The sequence below is a fragment of the Cheilinus undulatus genome, linkage group 13 (genome assembly GCF_018320785.1).
Source record: "Cheilinus undulatus linkage group 13, ASM1832078v1, whole genome shotgun sequence".
NCBI classification, from domain to species: Eukaryota; Metazoa; Chordata; class Actinopteri; order Labriformes; family Labridae; genus Cheilinus; species Cheilinus undulatus.
The window spans coordinates 25,995,077-26,017,929 of record NC_054877.1 but is presented as its reverse complement, the minus strand read 5'-3'; the positions used below and the strand labels follow the sequence as shown (position 1 = coordinate 26,017,929).

At 37.5% G+C, this 22,853-nt stretch overlaps 2 protein-coding genes across 2 annotated transcripts; both read right to left on the bottom strand.

The window, feature by feature from the left end:
- Positions 1 to 228: 228 nt before the first annotated feature.
- On the bottom strand, positions 229 to 4,964 carry LOC121520180 (calcyclin binding protein). Its single transcript, XM_041803536.1, has 6 exons — positions 4,835 to 4,964; positions 3,513 to 3,723; positions 3,284 to 3,380; positions 3,080 to 3,179; positions 2,699 to 2,793; positions 229 to 1,114 (listed from the first exon to the last, which is right to left on the bottom strand). Exons 1-6 carry the CDS (start codon positions 4,850 to 4,852, stop codon positions 949 to 951), a joined length of 687 nt encoding a protein of 228 aa, XP_041659470.1. The 5' UTR covers positions 4,853 to 4,964; the 3' UTR covers positions 229 to 948.
- A 1,283-nt stretch (positions 4,965 to 6,247) lies between these two features.
- On the bottom strand, positions 6,248 to 9,683 carry mrps14 (mitochondrial ribosomal protein S14). Its single transcript, XM_041802832.1, has 3 exons — positions 9,595 to 9,683; positions 6,857 to 7,021; positions 6,248 to 6,665 (listed from the first exon to the last, which is right to left on the bottom strand). Exons 1-3 carry the CDS (start codon positions 9,661 to 9,663, stop codon positions 6,483 to 6,485), a joined length of 417 nt encoding a protein of 138 aa, XP_041658766.1. The 5' UTR covers positions 9,664 to 9,683; the 3' UTR covers positions 6,248 to 6,482.
- Between the last annotated feature and the right edge of the window lie 13,170 nt (positions 9,684 to 22,853).

Here is a 22,853-nt window from a genome sequence, read left to right as displayed (position 1 = left end):
AGGATCAAGACATTAATCAAGATGACTAGGGTCCTTTTTGTGCCTAAGCCACTAAGAAAATTTTTCTTTTTTTAAATTTTTAAAAAATATATTTTATGCTCCCATCTTAAACTAATGACTTTTAACCTGCACACAGGTAGGCCTTTGTCTACATTCTGAAAATTAAGCTTTGAATATGGTTGATGAAACACCTGTTGGATCACAAAACCAGAGAAAGACAGAGGACAATAAGACTCAAAATCTGTATTTGAGAGAACTTCAGGAAGAAGCTTGAGGTGGGCAGGAACATTTTACAATGAGGGAAAGCAAATTCAATAACTGACAAAATTAAAAACAGATACTCACAAATAATTGGCAGTAATTGGGAATAGTATTTCTTGCTGGTTACAAAGAACATTTTCAGTGCATAATTACACAGGAATGGGTTTTTATAGAATTACCAGGAATAAAATGCTGATAAAGAAGAATGGAGAGAGAGTTGAGTCTTTGGCAAATGAATAGTGGAAAACTTCACGAATATCAACTCTGTTTAGACACACAGGAACAACACTGAATGACATATTGCATTTATCCTGGCCAATTTCAACAATAAGGTACTGACTTACATTTACCTCAGGAAATGAACTTCATTGTGGTCCCTGAACACATCAAATAGAACATAACTAAAAGAAAGGATAGTTGTGAGGTGTTTCTTTGTCAAAGGCGCCATCTGCTGGATGGACCCCTCACATTTCTACATACATATTTGATGACTAGTTTTTGTGTTTTCAAAGCAGGGCCTAAATAAGGCCAGGTAGGGCTTACATGAGTCCCTCTACCTTATTTATTTCTGATGATGATGTATAATCATGAAGGTTACATGTTGGACTTTAGTTTTAAACCATCAAATATTCAAGTTAAGTCAGTCAGTCCCTGGCAGCTCTCACTCTGTAATGTTGTGAGGGCACTTCAGAAGTCCATCATGTCTGCTTCTCCTCTTATTTTCTTTTCTTGGGACTCTGTCCAGGCTTTGTTGATGGTTCTCTTCATCTCGTCATCTCCCTCTGAGTAAATCTTCTTCAGCATGCTCATCAGGCCCTCGCTGGGGTCTGCGCTGTCATCAAAGCTGGGTTTACTGTTGATGGGCAATATGTTTAGTGTTTGTATAAGACAGGAATTTTGATTCTGTATGCATAAACTATAGCTACCTCACAAGAAGTGACATATAGAATACAAATATGGTACTGCACTGCAGAGGGCAGTGCAGCATAGCTACAATATAAGCTCCCCATATATGATCTTGTTACTCAGGTATGTTTTTCATGACAGTCTGGACACAAATCACATGAAATCTAAACTTTACAATTCAGATGAGGGCCATTTTCATACATTATCTAAGCCAGATGTTGGCGTGCTTTTTTGTAAGATAATCTGTATTAAGTCTAAACAGTCATTTTGGAATTCATTAAACCTTTACGTCATTAGAATTGACTGCCTTCACAATTCTACTATGACTGATATATTTTAAAGGGACTCTTGGCAACCTAAAACCATATACTAGGCTCCCATAGTAAGCATTTGGGAAGGGCAGGACTTTTCCAAAATTCTCTAAAGGTAATTGGAGGAACATTCTGTCATATTCATGACAGGCCAATCAAAGAGCTACCACGGCAGCAATCACTGGATACAGCAGCAAACCCCCACCTGTAAAAACTGCACTGAAGCAGACTGGGAGAAGAGTGAGAGCATCTTTTGTGTCATGAAAAGCTTTCAGTATTGCTCTCTACCCTTGTTTTAATAAAGACATGTTGTTCTGACAAAACTGGCGCTGTGGCTAAGTCTGAGCTAATCAGCTAATACATACACTCACACAAGAACTAACCCTTTCCCCCGTGATTATCACACACTCAGGCCGAAGCAGGTCGGCAGAAGAGTGAAAACATCTTTCACATCATGAAAAGCTTTATGTGTTTTTTTTTTCTTTATTTCATACAGAAACACGGTCCTGCTCTCGTAAAATTGATGGTATGCTAAAGCTACATCTGAGGTAATCATCGCAGTGGAGGCAGCCTTTAGAAACAGCTTTGAGTACAATTAAACCCCGCCCACAGCACAACTCTGCATGCACCGTTCTGGAAGTATTGTCACCCAATTAGTCAGGCAGTCAGCCAACCAGACCCATGTGTAGGACTGACCTCAGCGGTCAGCCAACATTTGCCTAAAATAGGGTTTCCATCAATCTGTTCTTATTAGGGGTGCACGGTAGGCCGATCTCAGATTGTGAAGAAATGGAATGTATCAACGATCTGCTAAAGCTGTTTAATCATTAAACCGACTATATTACTTCTCTTTTCTTCCTCACCTTCTCCCTTTCTGCTTTCTAATGCAGCTGTGATTCATGGCTGCAAGTGAAACTGTATCTTCAGACTTAGTCCTAAGTAAATCTGGGTCTTGGTTTTCTACACTAACAGTGTAGAAAGAACTTTGTTTGCACAATCTGCACACACTTCTTTTTGATGAGTTTAAAAGTCAGTGTCCTAAAACGACTGTGAGGTTCAAACAGGGGAGAGATTCATACTTTTTCACACCATTTAGTTATTAGCTACTGACAACATATGAACATCAGCTCTTCCTGTGTCATGAATGTTTAATACATCTCACACAAATAAAATCCAATGCAAAATACTTTAAGACAACCAGTGTCCATCTTTTAACTTACTCTTTCTCTTTAGACTGCTTTTCCACTTTTGTTAAGCAATCCCACTTCTTCATAGACTGCTTCCTGCACATGACCAGAACCATGTCTGTTTTTATCTGTTGAAAGGAAAAGATGATGGTTAGAGAAATGTCAAAACACCAACACTATTTTAAGAAGGTTAGTTAGTTAGCAGGTTGGACTCAGAGGCATGATGCAAAATGACACTGGGCCTGAATTCAGCAGCTGGCAACAAAAGGGGAATTTATACACCTGTTTCTCTCTTTTTTTTTTTTTTTAATTCGAGGATCTGGCAGACTCGAACCGAAACTAAGCCTCAGGAACCTATATCAATGCAATCAAGAGCAAATAAGCATTGTTACAGTGGGTTTGTGCATGATTCACCTTTTTATAGCTTTCCTTTTCATCAATTGGACACAACAGGTTGAGGACTGTCATCTGATGATTCTTCCCATCAAGCTCCTTTACCAAAACAGAGAATGATCTGTAACAGAGAGCAAAAGAAAACAAAACTCATAACCAGAGATGAAAAACAACTTTTAAAAAACCACAGTATCTATTGAAGCACTATATTAAATATCAACTCACCCTTCTGTAAAGTTGACCTCCACATTTTCTAATGGGATTTTGTGAACATCCTTCAGTGTAAGGTAAATCTTGATAAATTTCTCTGACTGGTCCCACGCTGTAGAGAAGTGTCAAACATGTAAGGGTTATTAAAACACCTTTGACTAGGTCTTTCTAGGGTCTTAACTGTTGTACTTTGGCACAAATGATTGGTAGTCATAAAAAAGCAGAAATTCATATAGCCCTGTACCATAGTTAGTGATCTTGACTGTATAAGTTGTTTTAGATGACGAAGCTGGGTTTGCCTCTCTCCTGGCTTGCTGCTCCTTCTGTTGTCGTTTGACAGCAAGTTCTTTTTCCACCTTCTTCTGCTCCTGTTTCAGCAGCTCCTGTACTCTTTTCCTCTCTGCCTTCTCCAAGAGCGACCCCAGCTCCTGCAAATCTGCTTCCAGCTGGTTGATCTGCATTTGGAAAAAGATAGTTGAAACACAGAGAAATGCACATCGTTAAGTTAGTTTGGCAGGGCGTCTACGATAGACAGTGTCTGAAAATACTCCTTAGTCACATTCTTTAGTGCCAACTGTTTCTTGAATAGTTAATCAGAGAGAAAAATGTTTAATAAAAATCTTTTCTTCTTAAGGACATTTGTGGTATTTTGTTAGAGGGCCAAACATAAGACATCAAAATCTGCCTTAGGTTTTAAAATCCAATAATATTAGGACATTCATTTCTCTCTACTGATCACAAGAAACACAAAGATAAAGAGACATTTATAAGAAAAAACACTACAAAAGTAAAAAAGCTTTACCCTAAAAGGCAACAAAAATGGAAAAAGAGAAAAGATCTCAAACATATAGAACAAATAAATTATCAATTATCTAAGTAAAGAACTGCACACATTTTTGGTACCACTGTCAATTACATCAGAGTAAATATTACATATTCATTCACTGTGACTGAACATTTTGGACTTGTGTGATGAGCCCTCCACTTCTTGTTGACCTCTCAGCGGACAGCGCTGACAGGAGCCCGGGACAAGAGGCAAGGAAAAGCAGCGGTGATGGACATTAGCAAAGCAAGTCTATCCATGCATGATGCCAACTAAATTAAGATCAAGTAAACCAATGACTGACACTGACTGTTACCGAGCCTTTGTTACTCAGTACACTGTTGGCTTTCATGGGGACAAACTCTCCAAGGCGTTATTTTTAGTCTATTTAATCTCATGTCGAAACCTTGAGGACAAATAATAGCTCGAATGTTCTGTCACAGTCCAGTCAAAGCTAACTGATAGCTAGCTAGCTGCTGACACATGCCGCCAGACCTGGAGAGATTTTATTAGTATTTTTAGAAAGCATGTGTTTCAGTGTGATTGAATGAAGGTATAATATGTAGATGTAAATATGAAAATGAAACGCACAATTTTGCCTTCTTGAAGTTACTGTCTTACTTGTGAAGTTGGCTAATGTAAGCTAACGCAGCACTGTTTAAGAAGAACTATGAAGCTAACCTTTTCAACTGACACCATGTGCACCTGCTAAAATTACTACATGAATAAAACATGCTATTTACCTGCTCTGTTAGATCCATGTATGCTTTGTCTTATTGAGTTATGTGAGCTAAGTTTCAGAGATATCGGCGTCCTCTTCACGCAACTGGTCTATGCAATATTTTCTCATAGCATCTGAATAGTGGAAGCTCATCTTCTTCTTGTAGAATTAGGTGGTGCAAGTCAAATCTATAAACACTCTACTGCCACCTACTGGGCTGACTCATGGAAATCCATTACATAGGAAATCAAAATGTCTAATATTTCTTGTAACTTTTCAAGTATATGTTGAGTATTAACACAACTTCCATTATGCAAATTCATTTTTATCATGCCCTCTGTCCAAAAATGTGAATGGATGCAGAGCTTTGAAATATTCCTGCATTTAATTTTAAATATGTCCCATAAAACATTTAAAACATACCGAATAAAGTGTTGTTTTGTAAAAACACAATTTTGTTACAACGGTTAGGTGTAATATGACCACACTGAACTCTAGTTTTAGGTTTTGAGTTTGAGTGGGTTAGTGGCATCTCACATTGGTTTGCATTTTCTCAGTTTAATGTCACTGTTGGAGTAGACAGGTTTAACAGCATCATATACTAAAAGGCTTTGAAAACCAAGAGGTATGTTATGATGCAACACAAGTTTGAAACATACAAACACCTGCATTATATGTTCAATTGGCTGATACAGAAATAAGACTATCATGTAATGTATTATGTATTTTTTTCTAAATGCTGCAAAAAAGAACCATGAATAAATAATGGTTTACTTTTAATGTGGATCACTGTATGTGTGTGTGTGTGTGTGTGTGTGTATATATATATATATATATATATATATATATATATGCTGTCATAAGAATCATTATTAACCTCAGAAATTCTGTAGGTAATTGTAATTATTGCACCCTTTTTATTGCATAAATTCCAGTTTTTTCATTTAAAACAGTTTTTGTGTCATTTAGGGTTTATCTACTGTCTGTAACTAAGGGTAATTGACTGACTGGATTCAGACCTGCTTTTATAGGTAGATCAAGCACCCAGGATCCAGGATCAAGGAAAAGGAACTTGTTATGGATCTTTCGGAAAGAAGTAAACAGTACAAAGGTAAATGTCTTATAACACAAGGCACAGATGCATTCTGACTTGTCCACTGAGCTGTCTCTGAGATTTCTTAAGTGAAATGAGACATTAAAGGGCAGTGGTGGACTTTCACTGTGACTGCAGGGAGACATTGACGTGGCTTAACCAATGAGTGCTGAAAAAGAAAATAAAGCATGCGATTAATCACGTTTACAGACAATTAGTGCACTAATTGTGGACTTTCATGAATCACATTTAACTCAATCTTGACAGCCGTAATACACACATATTAAAATACACCTGGAAAACACTGCTGGTCTCAGTATAAACATCAACATATAACAAATATTTTCCTTTTTAAACATTTATTCTTATATTTCTGAGTAAAACAATTTACACAGATGTTTGCCTCAGTCACATCATTCTGTCTTTAAATAAGTGTCTGGATGTTTTTACACAAAGCAGAGCTATTAACAAATAAACCAAAAACTTTAGAGGTCAAGAGAAACAATGCTTCTGCACAAATGGATGCTGCCATCTGATTTTTATGATCAAGTCCAACTGTAGTTTTATGGCTCCCATGTCACCATCTCGCCCTCTGAATCCCGGACATCTGGTTGTGGTCAGCTAAATGACGGAAGACAATCCTGCTCAGTCGCCACTTCTGCTTCACTGCTCGAGGCCTTGAAGTCATCACACACCTGTTGCGTATTCTTACGGGGCAGCTGTCTCGAGGTAGTGCTGCAATTTCCTTATCTGCCACTTCCTAAAAAGGTTTTAAACTGTTTAGAAACGCATTGTCTGAAAATCAAATAATGATGACATGAACACTTTTTTGAGCTTGTCAAACAAAGTGTTTTTTTTTTTTCTTTTACTTTTGCATGAGAAGATTTTCATCAGTGGATATCCTACAGCACACTGACTTCTGTTAAAAAAGTTACAAATGATGCATTGTACCTGAAGTTCTCTTGGCAGGATGGTATTCTTCCGCAGTGCATTGATCCGTAGCCTTTCATCGGCATAGTCAAAGGCCATCTGTCTTCTCTTGACGTCTCTCAGCATCCTCCAGTCAACATAGTAAGTCCTAACTTGCTCCACTGCCCCCCAGCAGCTTCTCAAGGCCTGTGCACAGCATAAACATGATGAGTGATTATCACACAATATAATGCCAAAAGGTACCACACACATTAAATAGGTAAACTTTGCAACTTAGATAATGATTTTAGAAATTAAAGGTAGATCATTCTGATTCATCCACACTGTCACATGCTACAGACTTGTACAGACCAAATATGGTTCTTAAGGAGGAGTTAAACATCATGCTGTCATTCAATCCTAGTGTAGAATCTGTCGCTACTCTTTGTAGCTTCTTGGCAGAACTGACAGAAACTGATGGAGACAACTTAGGACAGAAAATAATAAGGTTTTCAAAACCTACCAGGTTACCACCTATTTTAGAATGATACAACCACAGTTTTTAAGGGTTATTAGTATCCAAAACTTCAAGAAATTACAGATTTTCAGCCAGATTTATACCTCAAGCTGCCACAAAAGAAAGAGCCCATTTCATTTCACAGGTTGGAAACAATGATGTTCTGTGAGTCCTTTTTGGATCTCATAAGCACGAAAAGTTATGTTTCTGTCTCTTATAAACACACAGACAGCATGGGAGTTAAACCATCTAAAGTGCACAAATACATTGGCTACATTTTGGTACCAAAACACTGACAGTGTATTGGTATATAGTAGATTTTGCGCATGAGTTTGCATGCATTTATTGTTAATTAAAATCAAGACATTAACATATGCTGTATTTTCAACTACTATTTTTGTTGCTGTGGTTTTTCATGCTGACAGGAAGTTGTTATTGGTCGTCAATATAAACAAAAGGAAACAGTATGTATTTTTGATGGACAAAATCCAATGTCTAAAATGTAAGTGAAGAAGAGAATTAATTAGCTTGTGTTGTAAACTATAGAGTGAAAAGAAAAAATCATGACCATTAGATAAATGGCTTAATTCCAATAAAAAAATCCTTTCAGGCCAACCCAAAGAATTGGCTGGGCCCCTGTGAAACCAAGCGAATGGGCCCTCCTTGGTTGTGATTTACTGATGATGTCAATGCATGTTCATTGGACCAGTAGCATTGGTGCAAACATACTGGCTAAAAATTACCTTATTTTGGAGCTGAAAATGTTTCACCCTATAATTGTGTCTAATTGGATTTTGAAATTGTTTAATTGTGCAACTTTTTAAGGGGGGGGGGGTAAAGTGTCCTAATCCGTGAACTTTACACATAAACATATGCAAAATGCAATGCATTTAATAAAATAAGATAAGATTACTTACTTAAAAAACTCTTTTAATTAAAAAATGTAATTAAAAAAAAACAAATTTCCCACAATGATGAAAATATTGGGATCTGATCTGCTCTCCAACTTGACACAAACACTTTAAATGATAACTACATGTTATCCCTTAATTATATGCATGCAATTTTTGTGCTAAAACTTCATTGTGTAAGTCTTTGAACTAAGACAAAAGAATATGCCTGAATGATTTCATGGTGTCTGTTTAGATCACTCACCTGCCATGCCAAAACTTTTTTTCCCTTTCACAATTTTCTTGAAAATATGTCAAATACAAATATTAGTGGACATTTTCAGTTTGGAATGCCATTGCATTTGGCGCCAGTACATAATCAACTTACACCAAAATAAAACAAAACAAACAGGGAGACTCTCATTCCAGTAACTCACAAAAGCCCAACAAGGTGGAAAGTTTGTTTTCTTTTATGCATTGAAGAGATTTGGCAAGTTGTTTGAGTACATTCTTCCATCCATGAAAATGAGGTTTGACTTTCAAATAAAATGTTTTCCGAACAAAATAAACATTTACCAGAAACTCTATATTTTACTACTTTATAAATACTTTTTTTGTTTTACTGATGTAATAGCTCAGGGATGCAGAACAGTGTCTTAATATTTAATATTTCAAAAGCTGCTTCCTTGGCTTTACGTAGTACTTGGAAGGACAGAAACCCTTTTCTTTATTTTCTTGCCTTTCCATCCCTGTAGAACACATTTTCTTCCAGTGAATTGGATAATAATGTACTAATAAAGTAGTTCTGGTAAAATTAACTGCTTGCTACACAGTTTTACACCTTTAATAATGAATGGTCTAATTTCAAATACGCTAGATAAATGTATTAATTTGTGAAGGCATTTTTTGACTGGGACGACTTTAATTATATTTTCATATTCTCTTGTAAAATCTTACTGATATTAAATTTGATAAATAAATCTCTGTGGTTTAAAACAATCCCCGTCTGCCATGCCAAAGCTGCCTCCAACACAGGTCTAGACCTCCGCTGACACAGGTAAGAGGCATTACAAAAACCACCAGCTTTGCCAGAGACTTTTCAGGAGCTGGTCCGGGACAATAACAAGAAACGGTTAATTATAACCCAAGCCAAATAAACACACACCTTACAGCTGCAGGAAAGAGAAGGAGGGTTATAAAATAATCTTGTCACTCGCCAGACTGACTGGCATTAGCTAAGAAGCTAACGTCAGACAGCAATTACCCTCATTAGCTTAGCCTACTTAAAATTCTCTATCTGTTTGATTTTCTTTGAATGGCAGTATCAACAAAACACCCAACAACAAATTTTAATAACGTAATAAGTCAAATACCTGTGTAGGAGCCCAAACAGAAGAATAAAGGGCATTTAACCCTAAACATGCTATCCTGTGCGCCGCCATATTGGATGCTAATATCGCAAAACCACCGAGGGAGGATGATAAAACAGAATATATCGCCACCTGTCGTTTAGGAGTGAGAAATGGTTAATTAAAGTGATAAAAGAAAGTCTCCTCTGTCTTTTTCAGTATTCTATCGGACCACAAGAAATGTATTCAAGAATATGTCTACATATGCTAAACTTATACGCTAAACGCATTACTATTACTTTGAGGTGTCGATCCCAGGTCGGGACTTTTTACACTATTGTGATACTTCCTCAGACCAGCAGATGGCGGTAGGCTAATGTGTCAAAAATATAAGAATGTTCTCAATGCTCTCCTCTCGCCACCCACCAAAGCAGTAGTCTCCCTCTCATATTTAAATGAGACCCCATGTCTGTTTCCAATCCTTTTCTCAAACCGTCTAAAACTCAGACACATCTTTCTCCCTTGAGCCCAGAAACAATGCAACATGTGTTTTAAAGAAGGCATACTTTTTAAAAACAGCGCACTGTGGTCTTCATTTAACATGTTTCAGAAGGGTCCTGTCTTTAAAGTGCTTTTATAGAAAAAAGTAAAATGAACAATGGGCAAAGATTCCACAAAGCTTTCTTAAACAAACCCCTTTATGGTGGAGCCATGATGGGATAAGTGCTTGGATGAATATAAACACATGCCAAACTGCAGGCAGTGCTTCCTCAATAAAGAGTGGCATAATGAAGCATGATGGGAACATCTTTACAGGCCTCTAGGCATTGAACTAATGGCAACTGATAGGTGAGGAAGCCCATCCTTGTACCTTACAGCACGTTTATATATACATACTGTATATATAGCTTAATTTTTGAGATTTGGAAAATAAAGTATTATTATTATTTGATAACAGCAATATATCATAGTAGATTCACTTTTTGGGCTTTAGTTTTTGGCTCATCCTGTAAATCAGGAAGGCAAATTCATCCACTCTGTTATCTCCAAATAGCACAGAGATAACAGAGATCTGAGAGATGTGGGTCTATGTTTTTATACATTATATCATGCTTCCAGTTTCTGCTGGCAATGCGATTAAGTCCTTGGGTTCAGTCCTTGTGGATCTGTCATTATGGTAAAAGCATTAAGTATCTTATAACTTGTAGTTGACACTGTTGTATACAACAGTTTCAACCACAAGTTGCAGAAAAAAACTTAAAAGCACCAAGAATATGTATTATAAGCTATTATTACAGGCCACCAGAAAAAAAACAGTGGATACTCTGACTTCTGCTCAGTTTATTCTGGGGTGAGGCAGGGGTGTTTCTTAGCCTATGCTTTCTTCAGTACCTATATGGGATGGATAATGGGTACAGAGGGAGCTGGACTGCGGAGGGGCATCTGATGATGTCCAGATCACTGATCCAGGCTTTGCTGATGAAGCTGAGATTCTGTAGATGTCCTTGTCAGGGCTCTTAACTTGCTGAGTGAGGAGGCTAAAACGTTGAGAATGCACGTCTCCTTGCCAAAACAATGATCCAGGCATTTGGGGATGCTATCAAATCTGTCTGTGAATGTTGAGTGCATGGAAGTTGTAGAGTAGTTCCCCGACCTCAGCAGCGCAATCCATCGATTGTCTGACTGCAATGGCTGAGATTAATCATAGACTTAGACTCAAGCATGGGGTGATTGGTTTGCTGAGCAAGATAATGTGGTGTTCCTGGTGTCTAAGCATGCGAACGAAAGTTGGAGTCTTTCTGGTCTTGGCCTAGTCCTGGGGCTGATCTAGCTCAATGCATACTGGGTGCCTGGTGGGGGCGACTGTGTGGGAGGGGGCAGCTGGAAGGATACCTGGAAAGATGGGGCTTGGGTCTGGTGCAGGCCTAGACCATGGCCATCAGGAGGCCAGAGCAGTACAGGTTGTCGTGGTGAAGTATTGAAACGGCAAGTTGTAAAACTGTAATTCTGCCTTTTTGTCATGATGCTGCTAAATGTTGCGACACAGATTGACTTTAGCTTCAAAAACTGTAACAATCAATAGCCCGCAGGCCAGCATAGCCATATAGTGCCTCCAAGATGTCATGATTTCTAAAAAAAAGCAGAGAATTTTGAATTTAACTTAAAATTCATATTACTACGTAAACCTAAGACTGTAAGAAATGCATGGTGGTTCAGCTCCAGCACCTTTTACAATTAAGCTAACAATGTACAAACAATCATGATTAAATGCTCTCTTTCTTAAAATACCTCATAAATGTTTGTATTTCCTTAGCAGGTCATTTGATTGTATGTTAGTGAATCAGGTTGAGGCTCACATGAAAATTGAAACTAGGTCTAGTCAGGCTGATTCAGGTAAGCTCAGCTTTTGTTTGCTGATTTGTCTATCAGAATGGGACCTAAAGGCATTTCAGCAGCTTTTGGAGCCAGCCTCAAGTGGACACCTTAGGGACTTCAGGTGTTTTCTTTTACCACTGGAGGGTGACAGTTGTGCTCATATTTCTTTAATAGAATAAATGTGTAAGGGTTATACTAAGTTTAATAACAATAGCAATTAGATAAATGTAATCTTGCATGTGCAGCGCTGACTGCTTTATTTAAAGAGACCAACCTTTAATACTCAGTATTTTTAGACAGGGTCGTTAATAAAAGTGACACTGCAGTCCAATGTCATCAACTGGAGAAACCGAGTATAAATGTATTATGCATACATGTGTCCTAACAACAAAATGCTGCTCTGCAGAGGATCAAAACCTCAGACTGGATCAGAGCAAAGACTGGGGAGATTTGGGAACAAATCAGTGCAATAAAAATGAAACTGAAACATTGTGAGGTCCTTCAGTGACTCAGCAGACAAATGTCCTCATCTGTTAAACATGACAGCAGAGCAGTGTGCATGCTCAGAATGGGTTAACTGAGACTACAATCAATACCACTCTGAAACCACTGAAAATATACAGCTATATATGTAGCTATGTCATTATCGTCCAACAGTGGACACACACATGAATGGTCTGTTTTTATGTACAGAAGTATAAAACCCTTTTAAAGTAGATTGAAACCTTCAGTGGCTGCTGTGTGTAACAGATATATTGTCCTTATAAAGCTCTGAATGTTAAGTTTGTGCTTCCCATGTGACAATAGAAACCATAAGAAAGCTCCCTGTTTCCTCTGATTAACACCAGACAGCCAGCCACTGGAAATCAGTCGACCTTTCTGCTCTTAATCAACTCAGTATTCTGCTATAGTGGTTACATTTCTCTTCCATAACTCTGTAAACAAGAAAATTAAAGTACACAAAGACCTTGTGGTCACAAAAACATTTGACTGATCTATATGTGCTTTTCGTTGCAACTGTTGAATAATTGAGGTGTGTGAAAGATGCAGAAAAAGACAGATGTCAAAAGTAGAGTAAGATACTTAAGGGGATACAGTTTTACCTGTAAATAACCCAAAAAAAAGGGTTTGTCTTCTTGACCCACACTGGGAACAGTAAAACACACACAGTCCACATAGAGCAAGTCAGGAAAAATAGTAGTGAAATATGTCTAAATAAAACTTAACAAAGCTTGACTGTAGCCTCTAGGAAAAATGTGATCTAAGAGAAGGTCATGTTTGGAGCATAGCGCCACATCTCAGCATGAACTCCTCTGCTGTTTCAAATATTTGAGAGCAGTTTGAAGTGAAGTCATTTCCAGCTGCAGAAACACAATGTTTCTTAAATTTCTATAACATAATATCAAATATATGGACCCATAATGTGATGGAATTTGGAAGAAGAAACAGAGGTGTCAAGCCTCTTTGGATAAGCTGGATCATTGCTGGAAAGACTGGAAAATATCCAGCTGCTCTTAAAATTGTATAATTTAAATACAACAATGTGTTTTCTTTCAGTCATTTTGACTCTAAATTACTGTGTCTATTAAAAGTAGTTGCCCTCTTGGATGTTTTACCATTTGATTGATTTTGTAAATGAATCATGGTCAGTATAATTTGGCCTTTTTTAACAAATTAAAAAAACACTCTTTAATGCCAATGTGAAAACAGATTTCTACAAAGTGACGCCAATTAAACAAGAATATATAGTGTTAAATAAGTGATTGCATAAAAATTTACCCTATTAAAAATGACTGACCTAATTCAACAGAGGTCCTGCCAATTGTGCTAATTGTATCTCATTAGTATAAAGACAGGTGTGTCTGGAAGGTCTAATCACTGGTTAATCAGTCTTCATAACTACCATTATGCATTGAGGACAAAAGAACACTCCAAGCATCTCAGAGACAGGGTTACTGCAAAGTAAAAGTCAGGGGATGAATACAAAAATATTCCAAGGAACTGAACATCCCCATGAGTTCAGTAAAATCCATCATCAAGAAACGGAAGGAATATGATGCACATGTGTAAATCTGCCTAGTTCAGGCTGTTCTCTACAACTGAGTGACCGTGTAAGAAAGAAACTAGAAAGAAAGGTCATTAAGATATATTTGATTAAGGAGTTACAAGCTTCAGCAACTGAGATGGCAGAGATTCAGAGAGCAACTGTTACCCAGGTTCTTCACCACTAAAAGCTTAATGGGGGAGTGGCAGAAAGGAAGAAGACTCAGATTAAATCTCAACAAGAGTCCACCAAAAGGCATTTAAGAGACTCCATGGTCCTGTAGAAGAAAGTTCTTTGGTCTGGATTCACTTTATGTCTTATATTTTGAAACAACAGTACAAGCAGCATTGCAAAAGAGATGACAATCCTTTCAGATATTTGTCTCTTTTTATGTGGAACCATAACCAAGAACAAAAAATACCTAATGTTGCTGACAAATCTAACAAAAAAGGAAACAGTGAGACATTTTCTGTGTCTCTCTGGGTAAAATGAATAACTCTCTCTGCTCAGGATGTTGTAAATTTCACAAGCATAGCCACAATTTTAAGGCCTTCAACTTGACAAATTTTTCATTCCAGACATCTCTTACTCATTTTTTGCCATATAAAGCACCAAGCACATGTTAAAATATTTAAAGCTGATTTAACAGATGAGTGACAAAGCAAACCATTCAGACTCAGGTAATCCTGAAACCTAAACATTGTGTGAATTTGTATTAGGGGAAAGTGAATCGCCAAGGTTAGCGAATAAAAAGATCTTTCATCCCTTCTTGCATTCAAACCAAGCAGACCATTTAACAAACACTGTTACATTTTTTATACACCAATGTTTGCTTTAGTAGAACATTTAATCCTCTGTTAATAGTATGAATGATTTTTTATGTCTTAGTTTGAGAATTGCATGTAACTGGAATGACATTATTAGGCTCTACTCAGGCAGCATTTTGCACACTCACAAGTCTTTAGCTGTTACGATGCCTCTAATGGCATGCCAGCATGGGGAACTGCTTCTTGCTTAAGTAATCAGTGTCCATTTGAAGCAGATACAGCTCATTTAGCATGAGGCCATGACCTGACTGACTCAGAGGTCTCTGCTTTCCAGACCTGAGGAATGTCTAAAATCCCCCTAGAGAGAGAAACAGAGAAAAGAGAAAGGAGAAAGACCTTGGACAAATTTATGGCATGCATGCACTCACTATCTTAATGAACAAGTTCATACACCAGTACACTCCATTTGACACAATCAGTTTTAGATAGTTGACGGCCTTTGAATTTTGAATATTGTGCCACTAATAATTGGATTTTCCTCATCAGACAATTTATCTTAAATCAGTCTAAAGACAAATGTGTTTTTTGTTGATTGTGCTGTTTGTTTTGGCAGTTAACAAATTAACATCAAGACCATGAAAATCCTCTATCTATCTATCAGGAACACACCATCAACTCTTGAAGAGACCCAAATATCTGATATTGTTTGATTTATTTGATGAAAAATGGTACAGTCTTGACCTCATACGGTGAAAACGTGACTAAAAACTCACAGTCCATACAACTTTAGATGACAATCCTATCTAGAATGAGCACAAAACATTTGGAGACAACTGGATGAAATCTGTTGGCAGAGATTCTTCAGAGGTGACACCCATGGCCTCGCCCAAAACAGCCAAAAATGGTCAAAATGTGACCTCTAACTTTTTGTAGTTCACTTCCTGTACATTTTAGTGGATGGTGTTTAGGGTTTGTTTTACGTCTAATCATGATAGATATGCACACCTGTTTTCATGCCTATAGCTCTTACCCAGTCCCTCATCTCCATTGGGGGACCGTTTTCTTAAGGTTTTTGGGACTTTTTAGGCATGTTAAGGCCACCCAAAAAGACACAAAAAATATAAATATCTAAGAACTAATAGTTTCAGTTGGGTCCTCGCTATTATGTTTACGGATTTAATTTATTATAGATGTCCTCTTACCTCCAAGGCCCACCAATGGGTCAGCCCACACTTTGGAAAGCACTGCCATAAGAAGATGGCTCCACACCTTTTTTTTCTAACCATTGTACTCATGCAGTGTTTTATCATGGTTTAATATGTGTAAATCTAATGGTGACAACTTCAGTGCAGACAAAGCCTCCACTGAGAGCTTTGGCGCCCCTCTAGGAGGTTCCAGACCCCAGGTTGGGAAGCACTGATTTAATGCACTAATCTGGTGTGATTTCCCATCTAAGATACATCTGGAGAGTTCTTACATACAAAAAAATGCAGAGGCCTACTATGAATTAATATAATTCTGCATATTAAATGTAATGTCACATTTAGTATGAATAGAGCGAAGACACAGCTGATGCACACCTAGCACAACTTGGAAAGAAAATCCTCTTTAAATCAATACATTTGGGGTAAAGTAATAAACTAATGTAAAGTCTAATGTAGGCGGGAGTATTGAGAAGTCTGATTTAGTCAAGTGGTTAAATAGGATCATGTGCTTTAATGCCCCTTTACTCAACAGCATGAATTTAGTTTTTTGTGTGAAAAATATTAGAAGTTTGCATCTGACTTATTTGCAGTAGTGGACAACGTACTCAACTTTAGTACTTGAGTCAAAGTAGAGATACTCCTGGTCAAATTTTACTGCAGTACAAGTGAAAGTAGCTCTGATTATTTATCACTTTAGGTAAAGTACTGCAATGTGTGCTTTATAAAATACTTAAGTACTTAAAGTACTCTTTAAAAGATCTCAGAATATATTTCCATATTGCTTAAGTGCAGTCAAAGATCCAATCACAGTACATTTTGATATTTTAGATTTTATTTCTTTTAGAATTAGCTCAGTTGCATAAATCAACTGATGAAATCATTTAAAACTGATCAGACTGTGGACAAAAGTCATCAGCTGACTTCAGAGAAAAAGGTGAGTAAGGAGAGGTGTCCGTTGAAATGTAGTGGAGTAAAAAGTGCAACATTTGCCCGTCAAATATAGCAGGGTAAAAGTAAAAAAAAAAAACTCACCAGAAATAAAACTCAAGTAAGTACAAATACTCAAAAACTTACCTAAGTACAGTACTTAAGTAAGTTTACTTTGTTACTGTCCACCACTGGAGCTTAAAAGCAAAGTTTGTAGATTCTATGGTCATAAGAAGGGAATAACGCCAAACACACAAGTTAATTTACAACATAACTTTTCAGAAACAGATGGAAACAGAAAAACTACTGTGAAACTCTTATTTAGATTTAATTCAAAGTGAATGATCTTCTTGAGAAAAGTTTCTTCCTTTTTAATACTTGGGAAATTGTGTGCATTAACCTCATTTCAGTCTTAGCTTTAGCAAAAGTCATATGACTGATAGCAGCATGGGATCAGTTTGATCGTTTTCTTGCCTGCATGAGCATTTACCTACTTGTTATCAATCACAATATGGTGAGAATCCACTCTGAGTGTTTTGGGCCAAGTAAAAATGATGAGTCCCATCTTCAGATGTGCTGCATTTACTCTACTGAGAGAAGAAATTATTGAAAAGCCTCTTCTTCTCAGATTAAAAACCTTTCCGTGGTATTGTTGATGCACACCTCATAAAATCATCTTCTGGGTATTGTTTAGTCCCTGTACTGCTCTCTATTTAAGAGAATATAAAAGTCTACACTATAATGTGTTGCCTTGATGTTTAGGTGTTTATTTCACAATCAAGACAACAAAAAATATTTAGAGATCACAAGACTTGAAGTTTAAGTTGCTTTGTATGGTGGAGAAGAAGAAAAAGAAGCAGAAAGAAAGAGAGAAACAGACACATCTGTGATTTAACTTAGTCATGGGACCACCAGGGCTCTAGGAAATGTAGTCCACAAGCTCTGAAAACAAATCTTTGTTGACCCAGGAGAATCAAGTGAAGGGTAACTCCCAGTGCCTTTTTACAAAGCTGAAATAAATTATATCTGTCTGAGTTTGAGGAAATTTTCCCTCATATAACTAATATTTTCTCATGTTTGTGTTTGAGTCATATGAATATAGTCAGGAAATTAGCTTTAACGAACTCCCTATGAAAGATGAAATATGTTATTGTTGTTCCTATCAGTCCATCTCTTCCTGGATATAGATTCCAGTCAGGTTGGTCTGTCAGTCAAAGGCTATCTTAACTTTGTTTTTACTGTCAGCTGAAATCTGAAATCTCACAAAAAGGTGCTTTTATCTTTTGTCTATAAAGTGAGAAAAAAATTATTTAACAATATAAAGAATAGGTCACACATGATTGCGTCTTTATTTTTCTTGTATTTTTGTGGAAAACAAGCTTAAGCACATGCATGGTTACTCGAGTAAAAGCAGCTCTCAGATCAATGCAGTGCAGCTTTATTCTATCAATGCTAGCATCTACATCAGCTGACAGGAAGTGCAGATTTTCCTGATTGATCTTGTCCCTTTTTTAAATCTCTATTTGCTTCTCTTCTGCAAGCAAAAAAGAAAAACCATGGGTGGGTCTGTTAGATCAAAAGTTCTGGGTTATGTCAACGGGTGGAGCAGGGGTCACGTCTCCACATGGCGTCTCATGACAGCATGACAGGACCTTGAGGACTGGTATCCACATCAGCCTGTTCAGGAAGAATCTCTATCAGCTGTTGACACCAGCTCATCAGTCAGACTGCTGTGTGACTCGCGCTGTCTCACCCAATAAGTCAAAGTGCTCTTCTGTCTGCAAGCAAATGAACGGAGAGGCGTAAATTATCACTCTGATGGCGAGGTGTAACTTTCTTTTCTCAGTTAAACAAGCATAAGTGCCAAATTAAGTACCTTATTTTTGTGAAGTTTGCTGTTTTGTGGGAATAATTGGGAAAACAAATCTATTCAAGCTTGGGGTTTAACAGCTACGGGTTTTTAAAGTTGTGATCTGAAGCAGATGTGAACTAAAGACTTCACAAGTCACAAGTCTGAATAAAGACCACAGTCATTTTCAAACATCCTGGTCAGATCATTTCTTTCTGTGTTTAACATTTGCAGTCTAATGAATACAGTGCCTTAAAAGTCATTCACCCCCTTGAATGATTCACCCTTTTATCAATCTTATAAATCAATGATGGTCAATAAAATAAGACTTTTTTGGATGAAAAAGACAAAAAACAAATCTCTTTAATGTCAAAGTGAAGACATATTTTGTCTGTATGGATTTCAAAGAAATGTCAATTGAATAAAAAATATGTATTGTTAAATAAATGACTAAATACATTTTCACACACTCCAAGTCAGTATTCAGTAGATGCACCTTTGGCTGCATTCACAGCACTGGGTCTGTGTGGATAGGTCTCAATCAGGCTTGCACATCAGGACACTGCAGTTTTACTCGATTCTTCTTTGCAACACCGCTCAAGCTCTGTCAGGTTGCACAGGGATCAGGCGTGAACACCTCTTTCAAGTCCATCCACAAATTCTGTATTGAACTGAGGTTTGGGCTTTTACCCAGCCACTCCACACACTCATTTTTACTTGACCATGGCATCTCCCACATGCCTTTTGGTGAACTCTAGTCGAGATTTATTTAACAGTAGCTTTCTCTCTGCCACTCTCCCATAAAGCTTTGCCTGGAGAATAACCTGAACAGCAGTTGTTGTATGCAAAGTCTCCTATCTCAGCTGCTAAATCTTTTAACTCCTTCAGAGTAGTCATAGGTGCCTTGGTGGCCTCTCTCACCAGTCTCTGAGTTGCTTGGTGTGTTCTTTTGTCTTTATGGTGTTATGGTAGCCAGGGATACTGGTTAACCAGTGACTTGACCTTCCAGACACAGGCATTTTTTATTACAATCACCTGAGACACATTCACTGCACTCAGGTGACCCCCATTTCACAAACTGTCACTAAAGGGGGTGTAATTTTTTGTTATAAAAGCCAAATTATTTTGACCATGATTGATTTATAAAATCAGTGAAAGGGTAAAACATCCAAGGGAGTTAACAAAACCTTGTTTTTCAGACTGTTCACAGTAGTTAAACACATTAACAGATGATAATGACCCATTAATGAACAGCTGTCACACATATTCAGTCTTTGATATACCCTATGGTGATTAAAAGACCCCATAACACTGAAATATGGAAGACATTGAAGATAATCAGTAGCAGGGACGCAGCTCATGAAAAAGTACATAAGGTATATCTGGGCTTATGTGTACCCACAAGTTTGTTTGTAAGTGCACAATGTGGTTAGCATAAAAAATACAACAATGGCTTTGAAATGGACACATTCACCAAGCCTCCATATGGCATTAGTTTGTTTTCCCTAAATGACTTCTTAGACTTTATCTACACCATGTCCTCTAATCTGATCTGCCTTCCATGAAAGTTGCACATGTTGAGTTTACACCGTAACAAATAGAATCAGCCTCTGGGGCATTTTACACGTATAAACATGCAGAAATTATCATTGATGCCAGCTTTGGACCAGCTTCCTCTGATCTGATCACGTCATTCTAGCTAAACAATCAGTAAGCATTTTATCCCTATTTTTAAATGTTTAGACAGGAATGGAGGTTTGTATCCAGAGTCGCCTTGGTCTAAACAAGCCTAATAACCCTCAGACTGGCCAGACATTTAGTCAAGTTTTTGACATATTTTATGTGTTAGATATCTGAGGGTGCTGTTTGGACCCTGTTCACATTTTACATCTGATCATATCTCTCAATCAACAGTTTCAGCATCTACAGTCAAACACACAATCAGCAATGCTTCAGCTCTTTTTACCACAGTTACGTGATTAAACATACCATATGGTGCAAAGACCCACGCTAATGTGCTTTTTGAAAGTTTACATGAAAGGATCCATTGAAGGTGCGGGTTTATGTTGCTTAGAGTGGTTGTTTGAGGCCATATAGACATGCTGTGGAAATGAATGTCTGATGCCTTCGAAATGTATTCACCACATGTTCCCAGGTCATACCAGGCTGTCGCTTTGTTGCAATGCAGCGCCTCCCAAGGATATGCAAGGTAAAGCCTGTTTTCTGCCTTTGTTGTAAGCATGGAACAGAATGTCTGGTTTGTGCACAAAAACGTATTGTTTGATTGTGGCAAGAAACTTTTTTCTTTGTTTGTTGAAAGCTTTCCGGTGCCTCCATCCTATACAGACTGAAACTGCATGTGTGCTTAGACTGTTTTAAAAATATCGCTTTGATGTCATTTCATTTTCTAAGAGGCATGCTGGTGCTCCCTTATGAGAGAACAGCAATACAACTTTCAAATCCAAGGGGGTTAAATTAACAACAAAAATCACTGAGTTGGTTAGCTTAGTCGTGAATAGATGCTACAACTTAGCTATATGATGGGTGGCATGGTGGTTGAGAGTGATCAATGATTAGTAATATCCATTCTCCTCTGCTCCACAGTCAGCCTGTTGTTTCAGTGTGACCTATGCAACCCTCCTCCACCCCAGCCACCTCCAAGTCATCTCATCAGTGTCTGGGTCAAGCTCCTCAGAGATCATTCATCTTATCCTACCTTTTCCTTTACCACCACAAATGTCAAGACTCCAAAGACATTTCACATTTTCAAACATTTCCAAGCTTGTAAAATAAACCATTGTTAAACAAGTATTACGTTTCTCCTGATTGAACAGTCAACTGCTGTTAGCACAGTGTGATCATATTTACAAACCTTCAAATAGGGACACTTGAATCTTACCTGGAAGCACATGTATGAGCTCACGGTACTGTTGGATTTTGCACCAGACACTTTTTAACACCAGAAAATGCCTCTGCAAATGAAAATCATGCCTCACAAGATCAACCAAAACTTAATTTGAAAAATGTACAGGATTAGATTGGTTCAATAGAATGTATTTGTTTATCTATTTAGGGTGTTATCACCAGTGTTTGCCTGTATGGAGTAGTTGCAACAGTGCACATCCTGTTTGTGTTTGCTATTTCTATAATGGCTTTTCATTTCAGCATTTCCACTGAAGACAACTAAAAATTGACTTTTTTGTAGTATGTGCAAAACACACCACATGGACTGTCCTGAAGCACGCTGTTCCTCTCCTGGTGCTCTTTGGAATATGCTGATTTCCCTTTGGCTAGCCTACCTGACATTTTGCAGCATGTACTGTGAGTATAACGTGCTAGGCTAGCTAAGCATTAGCTTCATGGCAACAGCCAATTCGGAGTGTTTAAATTGGGGTAAGGGCTGTTCAAAACAGGGATGTGTTTTAAAGATACTTGTTGGGACTCCAGGAACACTGAACTTGAAAAGGGTATTGTCAAATCAGCATGTTTGGTCACCCTATGATAACAAGAAAATGCAAATAGTCAACCTGAGCAGACAGAAATGATCACTGAAAGAACAGCTTCTGCAGTATGCTAGCTTCACATCAATTAGTAGTTGTGAAAAATATCTATATAAAACTGAAAAAAAAAAATCCTTGTTACCTTTATCCCTCAGCCAAGGGACAGTTAGCTTAGCCTTGCGTAGAGCCAAGACTTCCTGTACTTGTGGAAGGGTCACTGCCTACTTTCTTAATACTAATATCAGTCTTTAGCCTAGCCTAGCAATATTAACTACACAGTCAATTTGACTGATTGATTGATTAGATATAGCTAAGATAGCTCTCATTCAGTTTTCCCATAGGCTTAAACACTATAAGATGAAAGCATGGGTTCCAAAATTTGCCCATGTTGCCCATACTAGACCCACAAACTTAAAAATGTGATATATCAGCCCCTTTTTTTGGGCCCATCATGTGGATAGAAAAATCTTTATACATTATTCAAAGTGTGCAAGTGTGTAAAAAAAAAAAAAAAAAAAAAAAAAAAAAAAAATATATATATATATATATATATATATATATATATATAATTAGCTAAGATTATGATTTGTATTTTCTTTTTGCCCATAATTTTGA

Coding starts and splice junctions, on each gene's coding strand:
- mrps14 (XM_041802832.1), bottom strand. CDS start 9,663: ATGGCGGCGCACAGGATAGCATGTTTAGGGTTAAATGCCCTTTATTCT. Junction 7,022..9,594: donor CTGTTTGGGCTCCTACACAG/GTATTTGACTTA, acceptor TGCTGTGCACAG/GCCTTGAGAAGCTGCTGGGG. Junction 6,666..6,856: donor TCCTGCCAAGAGAACTTCAG/GTACAATGCATC, acceptor AAACCTTTTTAG/GAAGTGGCAGATAAGGAAAT.
- LOC121520180 (XM_041803536.1), bottom strand. Junction 2,794..3,079: donor AAAAGGAAAGCTATAAAAAG/GTGAATCATGCA, acceptor TCCTTTCAACAG/ATAAAAACAGACATGGTTCT. Junction 1,115..2,698: donor AAGCAGTCTAAAGAGAAAGA/GTAAGTTAAAAG, acceptor GCCCATCAACAG/TAAACCCAGCTTTGATGACA.